This window comes from Heloderma suspectum, chromosome 4, assembly GCF_057233095.1.
Source record: "Heloderma suspectum isolate Gila_16-S chromosome 4, 16-S_ref, whole genome shotgun sequence".
Lineage (NCBI taxonomy): Eukaryota > Metazoa > Chordata > Lepidosauria > Squamata > Helodermatidae > Heloderma > Heloderma suspectum.
The window spans coordinates 14,129,878-14,141,900 of record NC_139461.1 but is presented as its reverse complement, the minus strand read 5'-3'; the positions used below and the strand labels follow the sequence as shown (position 1 = coordinate 14,141,900).

General features: G+C 45.8%; 1 protein-coding gene across 1 annotated transcript; it reads left to right on the top strand.

The window, feature by feature from the left end:
• Positions 1 to 5,941: 5,941 nt before the first annotated feature.
• Positions 5,942 to 11,283, top strand: LOC146346557 (mas-related G-protein coupled receptor member H-like). Its single transcript, XM_084847954.1, has 2 exons — positions 5,942 to 6,376; positions 9,158 to 11,283. The coding sequence occupies exon 2, from the start codon at positions 9,643 to 9,645 to the stop codon at positions 10,660 to 10,662; it is 1,020 nt and encodes a 339-aa protein (XP_084704080.1). The 5' UTR covers positions 5,942 to 6,376; positions 9,158 to 9,642; the 3' UTR covers positions 10,663 to 11,283.
• Positions 11,284 to 12,023: the final 740 nt, after the last annotated feature.

Here is a 12,023-nt window from a genome sequence, read left to right as displayed (position 1 = left end):
TTTTAAAACGCCCCCTGATAGGCTACGTGATGATTAACGTAGCCTATCATGGCTAGATCTGCAAAGTCAGCCGTGATAGGCTACGTCAATCATCACGTAGCCTATCAGGGGGTGTTTTTTCTTTTTCTTTTATTGCAATGGCGGCGGTGGCAGCCGGTCGAAAGACCGGCTGCCGCTCCCGCCCCGGACGAACACCCGCCGAACCGCCGGCCAGACCCGCCGCCGGGAGGGACATTTGGCAAAGGTACGTCCCGTCCCAGGGGGGGTGCGGGGGGCAGGGGGGCGTGGAGGATTTCTCCCCGAAACTTGTTCGGGGGGCCGAACACGTTGGCGCTCGGCCCCCCGAAGTTTCGGGGAGAAATTCTCCGCCATCCCTAACACCAAGGCCATGCCTGCCTGTTATCCCGGTGATTTCTTGACTTCCTACTTTAGCATTCCAATCCCCTATGATGAAGAGGATATCTTTTTTTGGTGTTAGTTCTAGCAGGTGTTGTAGGTCTTCATAGAATCATTCAACCTCAGCTTCTTCGGCATCAGTGGTTGGGGCATAGACTTGAATTACTGTGATGTTGAATGGTTTGCCTTGGATTCGTACTGAGATCATTCTATCATTTTTGAGATTGTACCCCAGTACTGCTTTTCCCACCCTTTTGTTGACTATGAGTGCTACTCCATTTCTTCTAAGGGATTCTTGCCCACAATAGTAGATATGATGGTCACCTGAATTAAATTCGCCCGTGCCTGTCCATTTTAGTTTGCTGATTCCCAAGATGTCGATGTTCAATCTTGCCATCTCATGTTTGACCACCTCCAGCTTACCTTGATTCACTGATCTGACATTCCAGGTTCCTAAACAATATTGTTCTTTACAGCATCGTATTTTCTTTTCACCACCAGACACATCCACAGCTGAGTGTCCTTTCGGCTTTGGCCCAGCCGCTTCATTCTTTCTAGCGCTACTTGGAAATTCCGTCTGCTCTTCCGCAGTAGTATATTCGACACCTTCCGACCTGAAGGGCTCACCTTCCGGCGTCATATCTTTTAGCCTTGTGATACGTTCCATGGGGTTTTCTTGTCAAGAATACTGTAATGGGTTGCCCATTTCCTTCTCCAGTGGACCACATTTTGTCAGAACTGTCTGCTATGACCTGTCCATCTTGGGTGGCCCTGCACGGCATAGCTTATGGCTTCCCTGAGTTACACAAGCCTCTTCACCACAACAAGGCAGTGATCCATAAAGGATCCATAAAGGGGACCTAAGAATATAGCCGACTAGCAAATGCTGTAGTCTTTTTCCTAAAAAATGCCATGGTGTTGTGATGGCCAAGGCTGTGGCTTGTAGCATGAGAAGGAGTGGAGGGGATCAAAGCAGATCACTTGATCCCTCCTGTGATCCTCCCCAATGCCACAAAGCATTATTTCCTGTCTGCTTCTATGAACAGGGCAACCCTACAGGTCAGACACTGCCAAACCCCTGGCCAGGGCTCTGATAGCATGACAGAAGAGAAGGAAGAGTGGCATTTGCTGCTCTTCTATTTTCTTTCCTTTAAGTATTTCCCTCTCATTGTGAGCGTTGGGAAATAAGACATTTGGACAGCTGCAGGGCTGGTCTAAGTCTTCCCTTCTGCTGGGGGAAAAAGAGGGCTTCAGATCCCATGAAATCAGGGTCTCCCCTGCTTCACCCACAGTAGGCACCCAATACTCCTCCCTTTCCCCCTTCTGGCAGTGAAACTCCGGACCAATCTACATTGCGACTGCCATCGCAATGAATTCGGTGTCCCATCAGGTTAAACTCTCTCGCATTAAAACGTGATTATTCACACTCACCCATTTTCCCTGTCACAGTGCTTCATCGAATGCGCGATCTCGGTTCACACTCGAGCGCTGTGCTGTTTTCCTGCACGCGCTTCTCTCATCTCGGTTACTAAGCGGGGTCGGCCCCGGTCAGTAGTTGGATAAGCGACCGCCTGGGAATCAGGCTTCCTGCATTGAGCAGGGGGTTGTTCTATCCCTTCAAATGAGACTAAGTTTTACCCCCTCCTATCCCCCACTCTGGATGATGTTGTTTTTTAATTAAGGTGTTATCCTCGAAGAATCGGGGCTTCTCTGCAATGTTTTTTTTTTTTTTTCCTAATTCAGGCATGGTTTAGACTGAATTCAGTGTGGTCTGGTGGCTAGTTTGTGTCACTCAGGTTCAAGTTTCCACTTAGACATGGCTCTCGCTGGCTCAGTTTGGGCTTGTAACCTCACAGTCTAACTAAGGTCACACACTTGTGAGGAGGATTAAAATGGCAGGCTTGGGGAGAGAGACCTGTGCAGGAAGCCCTGAGTCCTTTGGAGGATATACATCTGCTTGATTAATACTGAGCTCAACAGAGAGGTTTGCAGAAATATTGCCATTTTCCCCTGTACTGTGTGCAGGTAAAGAATGTAAGGGGTCCCACTGATTTCAAGGGGATGTAAATGGGCTGAGAGCTGTTGGGTGCCACTTGCGCTTTGCATCACACTAACGAAGAAAGTCAGTGACCAGTCGTATCTCACACCTTGGCCCCTGGCTGTAAAAGTGTGATTAATTTATCATACTTGTGCAGCAGCAGCTCAATCTGCTGACATCTGAGATAATTATGAATGTTTTTCTCTTTATCCTTGCAGATCTGCACATCTCACTTCCTTAAGAGAGAAGTGCCTACATGTGATCCTGTGTTGAGCTCGATTCACAAGTCTTTGTGTGCCACATACTCCCTCCACTGGATTTCCCAATATCTATGGGGCATTTCTATACTACAGACTTAAAACTATTTTAATAGTCATATAGCCCAGTTGCACTCCTCCCTCCCACTGCCCATTCTCCCTTGGACAGTCACTGGGTGTTTCTACATTAAGCAAAAAACCTGCAAAAATCCACATCCTTTCTGGAGCTTCCTGCTTTCAGTTTCTTCGTGGGATTAGGAAGGACTCCTTTACATGGCAGACATGTGGTTTGAACTGAGGGGGCACCTCCCTCCCTCCCTGGCATGTGTGCAAAGGGGCAGTGGTGGGTGGGTTCTTGTTTCCATAGCTTACCTTCTGCTGTACTCTTTTCTGGCAGCCCCCAGGAAACCTCTGACTTACTTCTGAGTAGACATAAAATGTAAGATCATGTCGTAAGTCTGCAACCCTTGACACACTAACATGGGAGTAAACCCAATTGAACTCAATGGGACTTACTTCTGAGTAGATCTAAGATCGCCCTGTAAGTCTGCAACCCTCGGCACACCTTTTTGGGAGTAAGCCTTAATGGGGTGCTCTGAACACAATGGGGTGCTCTGAATCACCAGAGGACGTTGCTTCTGAGCTTGGTGGGGTGAGGGATCAGATGTGTCTCCCTTCATTGCAGGGAGACATTTTACCCTCTTCTCCCTCCAACTGAGAAATAGGGATGTACGAAAGTCACTTACCTTTCGTGGATTATGTTGATGGTGGGGGGGGAGGCGTTCCGTCCCTCCCCCCAGAATCCTCGATGGGGGGGATGCAATCCATTCCTCCCCCCCGGAGTCCTCCGCGGCCGGCTGTGCTCCAGGCCCAGCCAGGCCAGAGCCGTCCACAGCCGGATTTCCAGCCGCGGAGGGCTCTGGGGAAAAAAAAAACAAAATCGTGTATGCAAATGGCAGCATAGGCTAAAACGGCGAATCAAAAAGGGACGCAAATAACGCCTGCTACACTATTTGCATTCCCCTTTATTTTCGCCGTCATACTCTACATAAATATTTACGGAGACTAAGACGGCCAAAAATAAGGAATGCAAATGGCGGCGGCTACAGCCGCCGCCATTTGTGTACGCGGTTTGTTTGTTTTTTTAAACCCACCCAGCCATGATAGGCTACGTAAAACTTTACGTAGCCTATCACATCTTTTTTTTTTTTACTGGAAATGGCGGCGGCGGCAGCTGGTCGGAAGACCAGCTGCCGCCGCCACTGGAGCCACCGCCGGAGCCACTGCCACCCGGAAGATCCGCCCCAGGTAAGTCTCGTCCCGGGGGGGATCCGCAGGGGGGTGGGGGGGTGGCAAGCTGTTCCGCCACAGATTTCGGGGGGCTGAATGCCAGTGCATTCAGCCTCACCGAGATCCGTGGCGGAATTCTCTGCCATCCCTACTGAGAAATGTGTTCAAGCATTTACATGGAAGACACCTGGGAATCGAGGAAAGTCCTTCCACAACAAGACTTGAGCAGAGGCAGGAGTTGCAATCAACAGGCGAGTCTTGCCCTCGCGCCTGTCAAATCTGCTCCTGCATGCTCCGCTCCCATCCTCAATGCCTTCATCATCCTGACCCTGCATGCCCCCAGCAACTGAAAACACCCACAGCAGGACATTTCTTCCACTATTGGAGAATTTCACGGGGAGGTAATGCTGCTCCTGTTCTATGGGCTTGAAAAAACACCGCATTTACTGTGTTTGGGAAAAACATGGTATAGGCTGTGGAAAATTGCAGGAGACACCCTGGAGGGTAACAGCATCATCTAAAGAGCCCTCAAACACCCGTGACAGAGCCATCTCAAAAGCAGGATAAAAGCTCTGTGTGATGAACCCCACTAGTAAGTCTGGGTTCTCAAGGAGATCGGGCATGAGAAGCGCTAAAGCTCAAGCCTGCTTGGAAGCTACTGCCCATGCTGATGTTTTACCTCTCATCCCACAAATATTGGGGACTTTTGAAGCTTGGAGGTACTCTGCACATGCCCAGAGTCCCTCTATGATATTTCACATGCACCAGGGCTAAAGTGTTTAAAATTCCTGAGAAGAGCCAATCAAGGGCAAGATGAAGATGCAGCTGCTACTGTTCTCATCTAAAACAAAGAAAAAAGATATGAAGACGAGGTGCTGAAAAATGTCTATGAAATTAAGACAGTGAATGCCCATCTCTCCTCTCTATTTAACCTCAGAGACAGCTGAGTTTTGCTCAAAGCCAAGATCTGAGAAATTCATTTCACCCCTAAATGAAAAGGTGATTGATTACATGGAAGGTAACTAAGTAACCATGCAATGTATCCTAAGTAGGCTGACTGAAGTTGCACATGTTTGGAAGGCTGAGGATGGGATGGAATAATTACAGGTACACTGGGTAAGGAGGTACCAGATAGATACAGCTAAACACTAGAACCTTCACCATACAGGTTCCTGGGAACCATCCAACATGCTGTTATGATCCACTGCAGCTGCTGGGAAGTGCAAGTAAAAATCATCCAACTGCATTTGTCCAGAAAAACCTGCCCTCCCTCTCATCCTACTGCTCAAACTCCAGTGGCTAAGCCAGAAACCAAATGGGAATATTTTAAAGAAGGCATCCTCTTGGCACACCCACCCACTTGATTGCTCATCACCTTTCCCAACTATATTATAAGTCAGCCTTTCCCAGCCCAGTGCCCTCCAGATGTGTGGGACTACAACTCCCATCATCCCAACCAGCATGCCCATTGGTTGATAGGAGTTCTAGTCCAATACATCTGGAGGGCACCAGGTTGGGGAAGGCTGGCATATAAAACACCAGCTGATAATGGACGGAGTCGTCTTCTTATTCAGTGCTACTTTGCTTAGCAGGGAACTGATTCACTCCATCCTTAAAGGAAAGCGTTCATAATCTTCTCCAGCATTAGTATTTGACTACTAGTCTCAGAGTCTCTATAGCAGATAACTAGCTCCAGGACTGAAAATGCAAGAGGTGGTAGCCAGAGGATATAAATATGAAAACATGTATGCCTGAAGTGAACATCATACTTCTAGACCACCAAGCCAGGAAAACCTTGCTCCCTGATTATGAAACAGGCTTCCTGCTTCATATTGAATGGATAAGTGACTGACAAAACAACAGCACATACATGTTTCTTCTGTAGTACAGCCACACCCACGAAGTTGCAGTTAACTGACTACTCAACCCCAAGAACCCAGCTATTTGACCTACTGTGCCACTCTCTTGTCACTTGTACTCAGTATTCTAAAAGAGTGCAGAGCACAAGGCATGGGATGGGAGAAGCAGGCTGATGTTAAGCTGGGTTGTTAGTAGTAGTAGTATTTTTAACTGATGCCTCTGCTTCTGGGATACAATCAGCTCCTCCTGCATAGCAACCACTGTAGCCTCCTGGATGTATTCAATAGCATCTTTCATGGTTGCACTTTACCTCTCTGGGTTCAGAGAAAGATACTAACACACCATCTTCATTTCGTTCAGTGACTATTGGCTGTTCCTTTTTCTACATAATACTTTCTCCTTCTTTGGAAGAGGCATTCCAGCCATTAAGCAGAGAAGCTCTATAGATCCATCAAGGAAATCTAACCTTCTGGACTCCTTTGGCTGTTGAAAGAGACTGCTGGACCACACCTGGGACTGTCACCATCACCACCAGGTATGTCTGAGGCTTCTTGGAGTGCAGGATTCAACCTGCTTATATTGAATTGGGGTTATATTTCAGCAAAGGAATACCATGAACTGTGCATCTTTCAGACTGTAACTTTTGCTGCATGCCATTTTCCACCAAGCAATGGGGGAGAAATGTGTTCAGTTCACATTTTCATGCAAACATCTCTAATTTCACAGTTTCAAACCAGTATGTGAACCGAAACTCAGTGATTCCTTGAAATTTGGACTTCTCTGAATTTGGAATTCAGAAAAAAAATGCATAGAAAAATGTGTAGATTTAGGAAAATACTGTTCAAAATGCATTATATTAGAAAAAATTGCTTGCAAAAGATGTGTATATTAGGAAAAATACACATAACAATGCATGTATTAAGAGAAATGTGGACAAAAATCTTCAGAATTTTCATGTGAGCTTCAAAATCATTCTCAAGGTTTCGGATGAACCAGACTTAAGACTGAAGAAATTCTTGAAGTTCAAGACAAACCAAATTTAAGACTGGAAAAATGAGAAATTGTGAGAAACTGAAATTGACAGTTTGTTGTTGTTGTTGTTCAGTCGTGTCTGACTCTTCGTGACCCCATGGACCGTAGCATGCCAGGCCTTCCTGTCCTCCTCTCTCTCCCGGAGAATTGACAGATTAATCCATCCCTATTCCCACACTGTATTCCCATTCCATAAGAACCTGCCTTATGTCTCATCAGACCAGGGATTCTTTCCCCACTTTACCTGAAGATGTGAAGGATTGAACCTGTGACCTTGGGCATGTGCTTTACCACTGAGGTGTGGTCGTTTCTTGTGATAGGAAAGTACCCCCTTCAAGGCACCTATTCATTGCTCTCTCACCACCAGCAATTTGGTGTGAGTGAAAAGTAATGTTTCTCAATGCATAGCTCAGCCGTCTGTTTTCCTTCGAGATCATTTCAAACTGTAAAATGTGTAAGACTATAAAATTGTAAAAACTGTAAAATTTAAGATTGGAAAAATGAGATATCATGAGAAACAGAAATTGGCAGATTAATTTGTCCCTATTCCCAACCTCCTTTCCATTTCCATAAGAAGCTGCGTTATCGCTAGTCAGACCAAGAGGTGTTCCTTGGCCTTAGCTGGAGATGAAGAGGATCCTTCCTTCCTTCTTTCCTTCCTTCCTTCCTTCCTTAGTTTCTTTCTTTCTTTCTTTCTTTCTTTCTTTCTTTCTTTCTTTCTTTCTTTCTTTGTGGCATCTGTATACCATTGAATATAGTAAAATCCCTCAGCAGTCCTCAAGATTAAATTGAATCTGGGACCTTGGGTATGTAACTCTACCACTGAGGTGTGGTCCTGTCTTGTTATAGGAAGGGACCCACTGTCAAGGTACCTACTTTCTCACCACCAGCAATTTGGTGTGAGTCAAAAGTACTCAATGTTTCTCCATGTGTAGCTCATTCATCTGTTTTCCTTCAAGATCATTTCAAATTGTAAAATGTGTATCAACTAAAAAGGCAGCTGTTTTTTAAAAGGTTAATTATTTTAAGACAAGTTACTCATAAAATTTGAAGAAGGCCAGCACTATCAGAGGAGGCATCATCTCTTGTGTGAGAGAGGAGGAGAAAGAAAAATACATGCACAAATCATCTAAAAACACAGTATGACTTTCCTTGGAAATAGGGTGTGTTTTTCCTTTGAGCTGAAGTGTGTGTGTGTGTATGTGTGATGGTCAAGTTCTATAGTATGTAATAATTGTAGGTAGCCATGCAGGTCTACTAGAAGATCCCAACCGCTGCAGCTTGAAACAGGGGGAGTGCAGATTTAATGAGAGGAATATAAACTTTTTCACGAGACGAATCCTGACTCTAGAAATGAATTGGGCTGATTCAGTCAGATTCATGAGATGTCTGAACTAAAGCAGTGCTCCTCTAAACTGCACCAAAAATAAATCTGAATAATCCTGAAAAGTTAGTATGTTTTTTTCTTTGGAGGGACATAGAGACACAGACAGAGTGTGGCCATTAATTGACACATTTCTCCCCAAGCTCTCCATATAACGAAAACAGCTCTTGGCTAGTTGTCTCTCCAAAGAGCAGGAATGTCAATGTTTTTGGTGGAGTCTGTGAGACCTGGGAGGGTGTAACTGTGGGCGCTTGCCTGAAACCTTCTGGACATTCAAGTCCCTTTGCTACTGTGTGCTTCACATCCCCCATCCCTGCCTGTCCTAGTGTCCTTTCTGTGTTTTTGGTCCCAATTAAGCAGAAAACAGAAACGCTTAAGGGGTCCTTCATTCAGCACAACGGGTAACGGCCTAGTGCCTGCACTGCCCCATGGAGGGGGCTAAAAAGCAGGCACAGTGGCATACTGTCTACGCTAATGTACTTGCACATTTAAACCACATCTGACAAACAGACAAATATTTTATTGTTGTTAGTTGATGATTTCCAGTGATAATCAACAGGAGGCACAAAGCACTGCATTTCCAAATCAAGGTTCCGATACGGGCCGAGGTCATGTCAGGCAGCGTCCAAACCTATCTGAGCTGAATTGCAATGTTTTCAGAATAGCAAAACTGGAGTCCAAACTTGATTGCTGCACACCCCAAATATATACAGACATACATCATGTGGAGAAGTGCTGGTGTGTTCCTCTGAAAAGACAAAAAAAAAAATATATACATGCATATATTGCTTTGGGGACATCTATTCTAATTATTCCTTAAAATATAATAAACCCCAAATAGTTGTAGATCCCAAAGGAATACTCCATTTTCAACATTCTAAAATTCTGCTTTCTCAACAGAAGACCATAGGAGTGCAATCCATAACATAATGACCCCCAGATTAATAAGAGAATGCATTCTCTCCTACGGCATTGTGCCGCACGGCAAGCATCGACGGTGAATGAGAAAGAGCTGACTACTACTGATCCAGCACTGGATTTCCAACAATCTGGGCAGCCCTCAGCCCTTGCTGCTTCAAATGGGTCTAAGAAAGGATTTTTTCTACACAGGGTCATTTTTGTTGTTGTCCCTTGGGGATTTTTTCTTCTTGACCAGCAATCCATGAGAAAAGCACAAGAAAATAATCTAAATCTAAGCATTTAGTATAAAGTCTTCATGTGAAATTTGACATTACTCCATAAATCTGTGTTGGAAACACTGAAACAATTATATAGGCATGGATATTAGCTCAGAGTATTAGATCCATAGGACAATACTGAAGGAGGGCAGAGGAAGAGCCATACAGGAAACAGGAACAAGAGAACCCACAAGGCATAGTTTAAATATGAAGACCAATTTCAATCTGACATCCCTTTTCTTTGGAACATTAGATACTAGCGTGGAAAATAATAAACACAATTATACTGAATACAATGACATCAATTTAACATATAACAATGGCTCAACTTCTGAAGTGCTATCATATTATATTTTTGATTCAAGTATTAGTTCTGTCTTAATTATTGTTATCTGCATTTTCGGACTTGTGGGGAATGGAATTGTCATCTGGCTTCTTGGCTTCTCCATGAAGAGGGACCCTTTCACCACCTACATTCTGAATTTGGCTGTTGCTGACTTTGGGGTCCAGATGACCCTACTCACAATAGGCATAGATGCTGTTTTTCAAGCATTTGCCAGAAACACAGTCATGTCTTCTCTTTCTTTTTGGACATTTTTTAATATGTTTATGTTCACTTACTGCACTGGTCAGCTTCTTCTGACAGCCATCAGCATAGACAGGTGTGTAGCTGTCCTCTTCCCCATTTGGCATCGGTGCCGTCGCCCGCCACACTTGTCCACCATTCTATGTGCCTTCATATGGGTCCTCTCCTCCCTCCCCTCTGGAATTGACTTAGCTCTTTTCATTACATCTACTACGTTTATAGTTGATGATACCCTGTTCTTCCAGCTTATTATACATACTCTGGTTTGCCTCCCACTCATGACTGTCTCCAGTCTCACCTTGTTCATCAAATGCTGCATTAAATCACAACAACAAAGGCGGGGAAAGCTTTTAACAGCCATTTTGCTTGCACTCCTCTTCTTCCTGATCTTCGCTTTTCCACTTACTGCGATTTATGTACTCAGTTATTTCATCCTATTTCAAGATCAATATGTCTTTGATTTGGGCTTTTTATGTGCCTCCCTAAACAGCAGTGTTAACCCACTGATTTATTTCCTTGTGGGGAGGAACAAGAGGGCTCAGACTAGGGAGAGCATGAAAGTCATACTCCAGAGGGTTTTCAAGGAGGAGGAGGAGGAGAGTCAAGAGCAAGTGGAACTCAGGGATCAAACCCAGTTATGATGCCTTCACAAGAACAGAAATCTTGAAGCTCTTGACATGGAGCTGTAATGATGTAGAATCCTTGAGGTAAAACGCAGAACAAGCCTGTTTAATGTCTGCAGATTTACCACCAATTGTATGCCATGTAATGAATACAAATGGTCCTTCATTTCTCTAGCAGAGGGATTATGGTCATGCTTAGACATACTGTGTTAGTCATATCCTGTTTAAACTACTGCAATGCATTATACATACGGTTGCCTTTGGAGACTATTTGGAAACTTGACCTTGTTCAAAAGCCAGTGGCTGGGTTATTAACTGGGACTGCCTAAATGCGAGCGTTGTGTAGGCTTTGTGAGTTAAAGATGAGCCGCTGAGAGCCTCAAATTAAATAAGTAAGTAGGGATGTTAGCCACACATTTCCTTAGCTTGCATTTCCAGGGTGCTGTTGTTGTTTTCTGGGCAACTCTACAATGTGAATGTGGCGGGGTGCAGCTAGGGATGTCAGAGGAATCTGTTTGGGGGCGGTGATCCGCGAGCTTTCATGGCTTGGCCCCCTGGACTCTGGCCCGAGATCTGCCAGCTGGCCCAGATCGGTCTGCAGAGGTTTGGGCTGCTGGTGGATTTTCTGCCCTTGCACCTTGGTGGCAGCAGCAACAGGGAGGGAGGGCAGCACCATGGCACTCCCCTGCCACCCTGCCACCACCATCACCATGCAGCCCTCCCTCTTGCCCCACCTTGAAACCCTACCTCTCTCCCTGTTGGCACCGGCAGGGAAAGAAGGAGGGCTAAACAGCAGCGGAGGGAGCTGAGTGCCATGGTGCTGCCCTCCTTCCCTGTCACTGCTGCTGCCACTGCTGTGCAACCCTCCGTCAATCCCTGCTCGTGTTGGTGGCAGAAGCAGGAACTCCCCCCCCCCGCAAATGCAATGTTCCATGAATTAGGGCTGTAATTTGTGCAAATTGCAATCCTGATTTGCAGAACATCACATTTCCAGGGGGGAGGAGTTCCCAGATTTTGGGAGTGAACCCCCGGCTCAGCTCCCAAAGGCAAGGCAAGCAGGGGGCATTGCGGGAATGTGCCAGGCCCTAAAAGGGGCAGTTGTCCCCACAATGGACATCCCTAGGTGAGGCAAGCAGGAATCACCACTCAGAGCTGTGGGACCCAAGCTTGCAGCGAACCTACTTCAACCATCTAGAGTCTGATGGCCTCCATTAACAGCCAAAACTTTGTGGCCACCAAAGAAGGGGTAGAACTAAGGCTACAGGAGCCAGTACCTGTAGGAGAGCAACCATCCAGGAAGAGGGAGTGCCTGCTGCTTGCTGCTGTGGCAGCCACCACCGCCACCGCCGCTCTTCTGTGGGCTTCTGCCTGGCAGACCA

Bases quoted from the DNA above. Each gene is read 5' to 3' on its own strand.
- LOC146346557 (XM_084847954.1), top strand. From the start codon at position 9,643: ATGAAGACCAATTTCAATCTGACATCCCTTTTCTTTGGAACATTAGAT.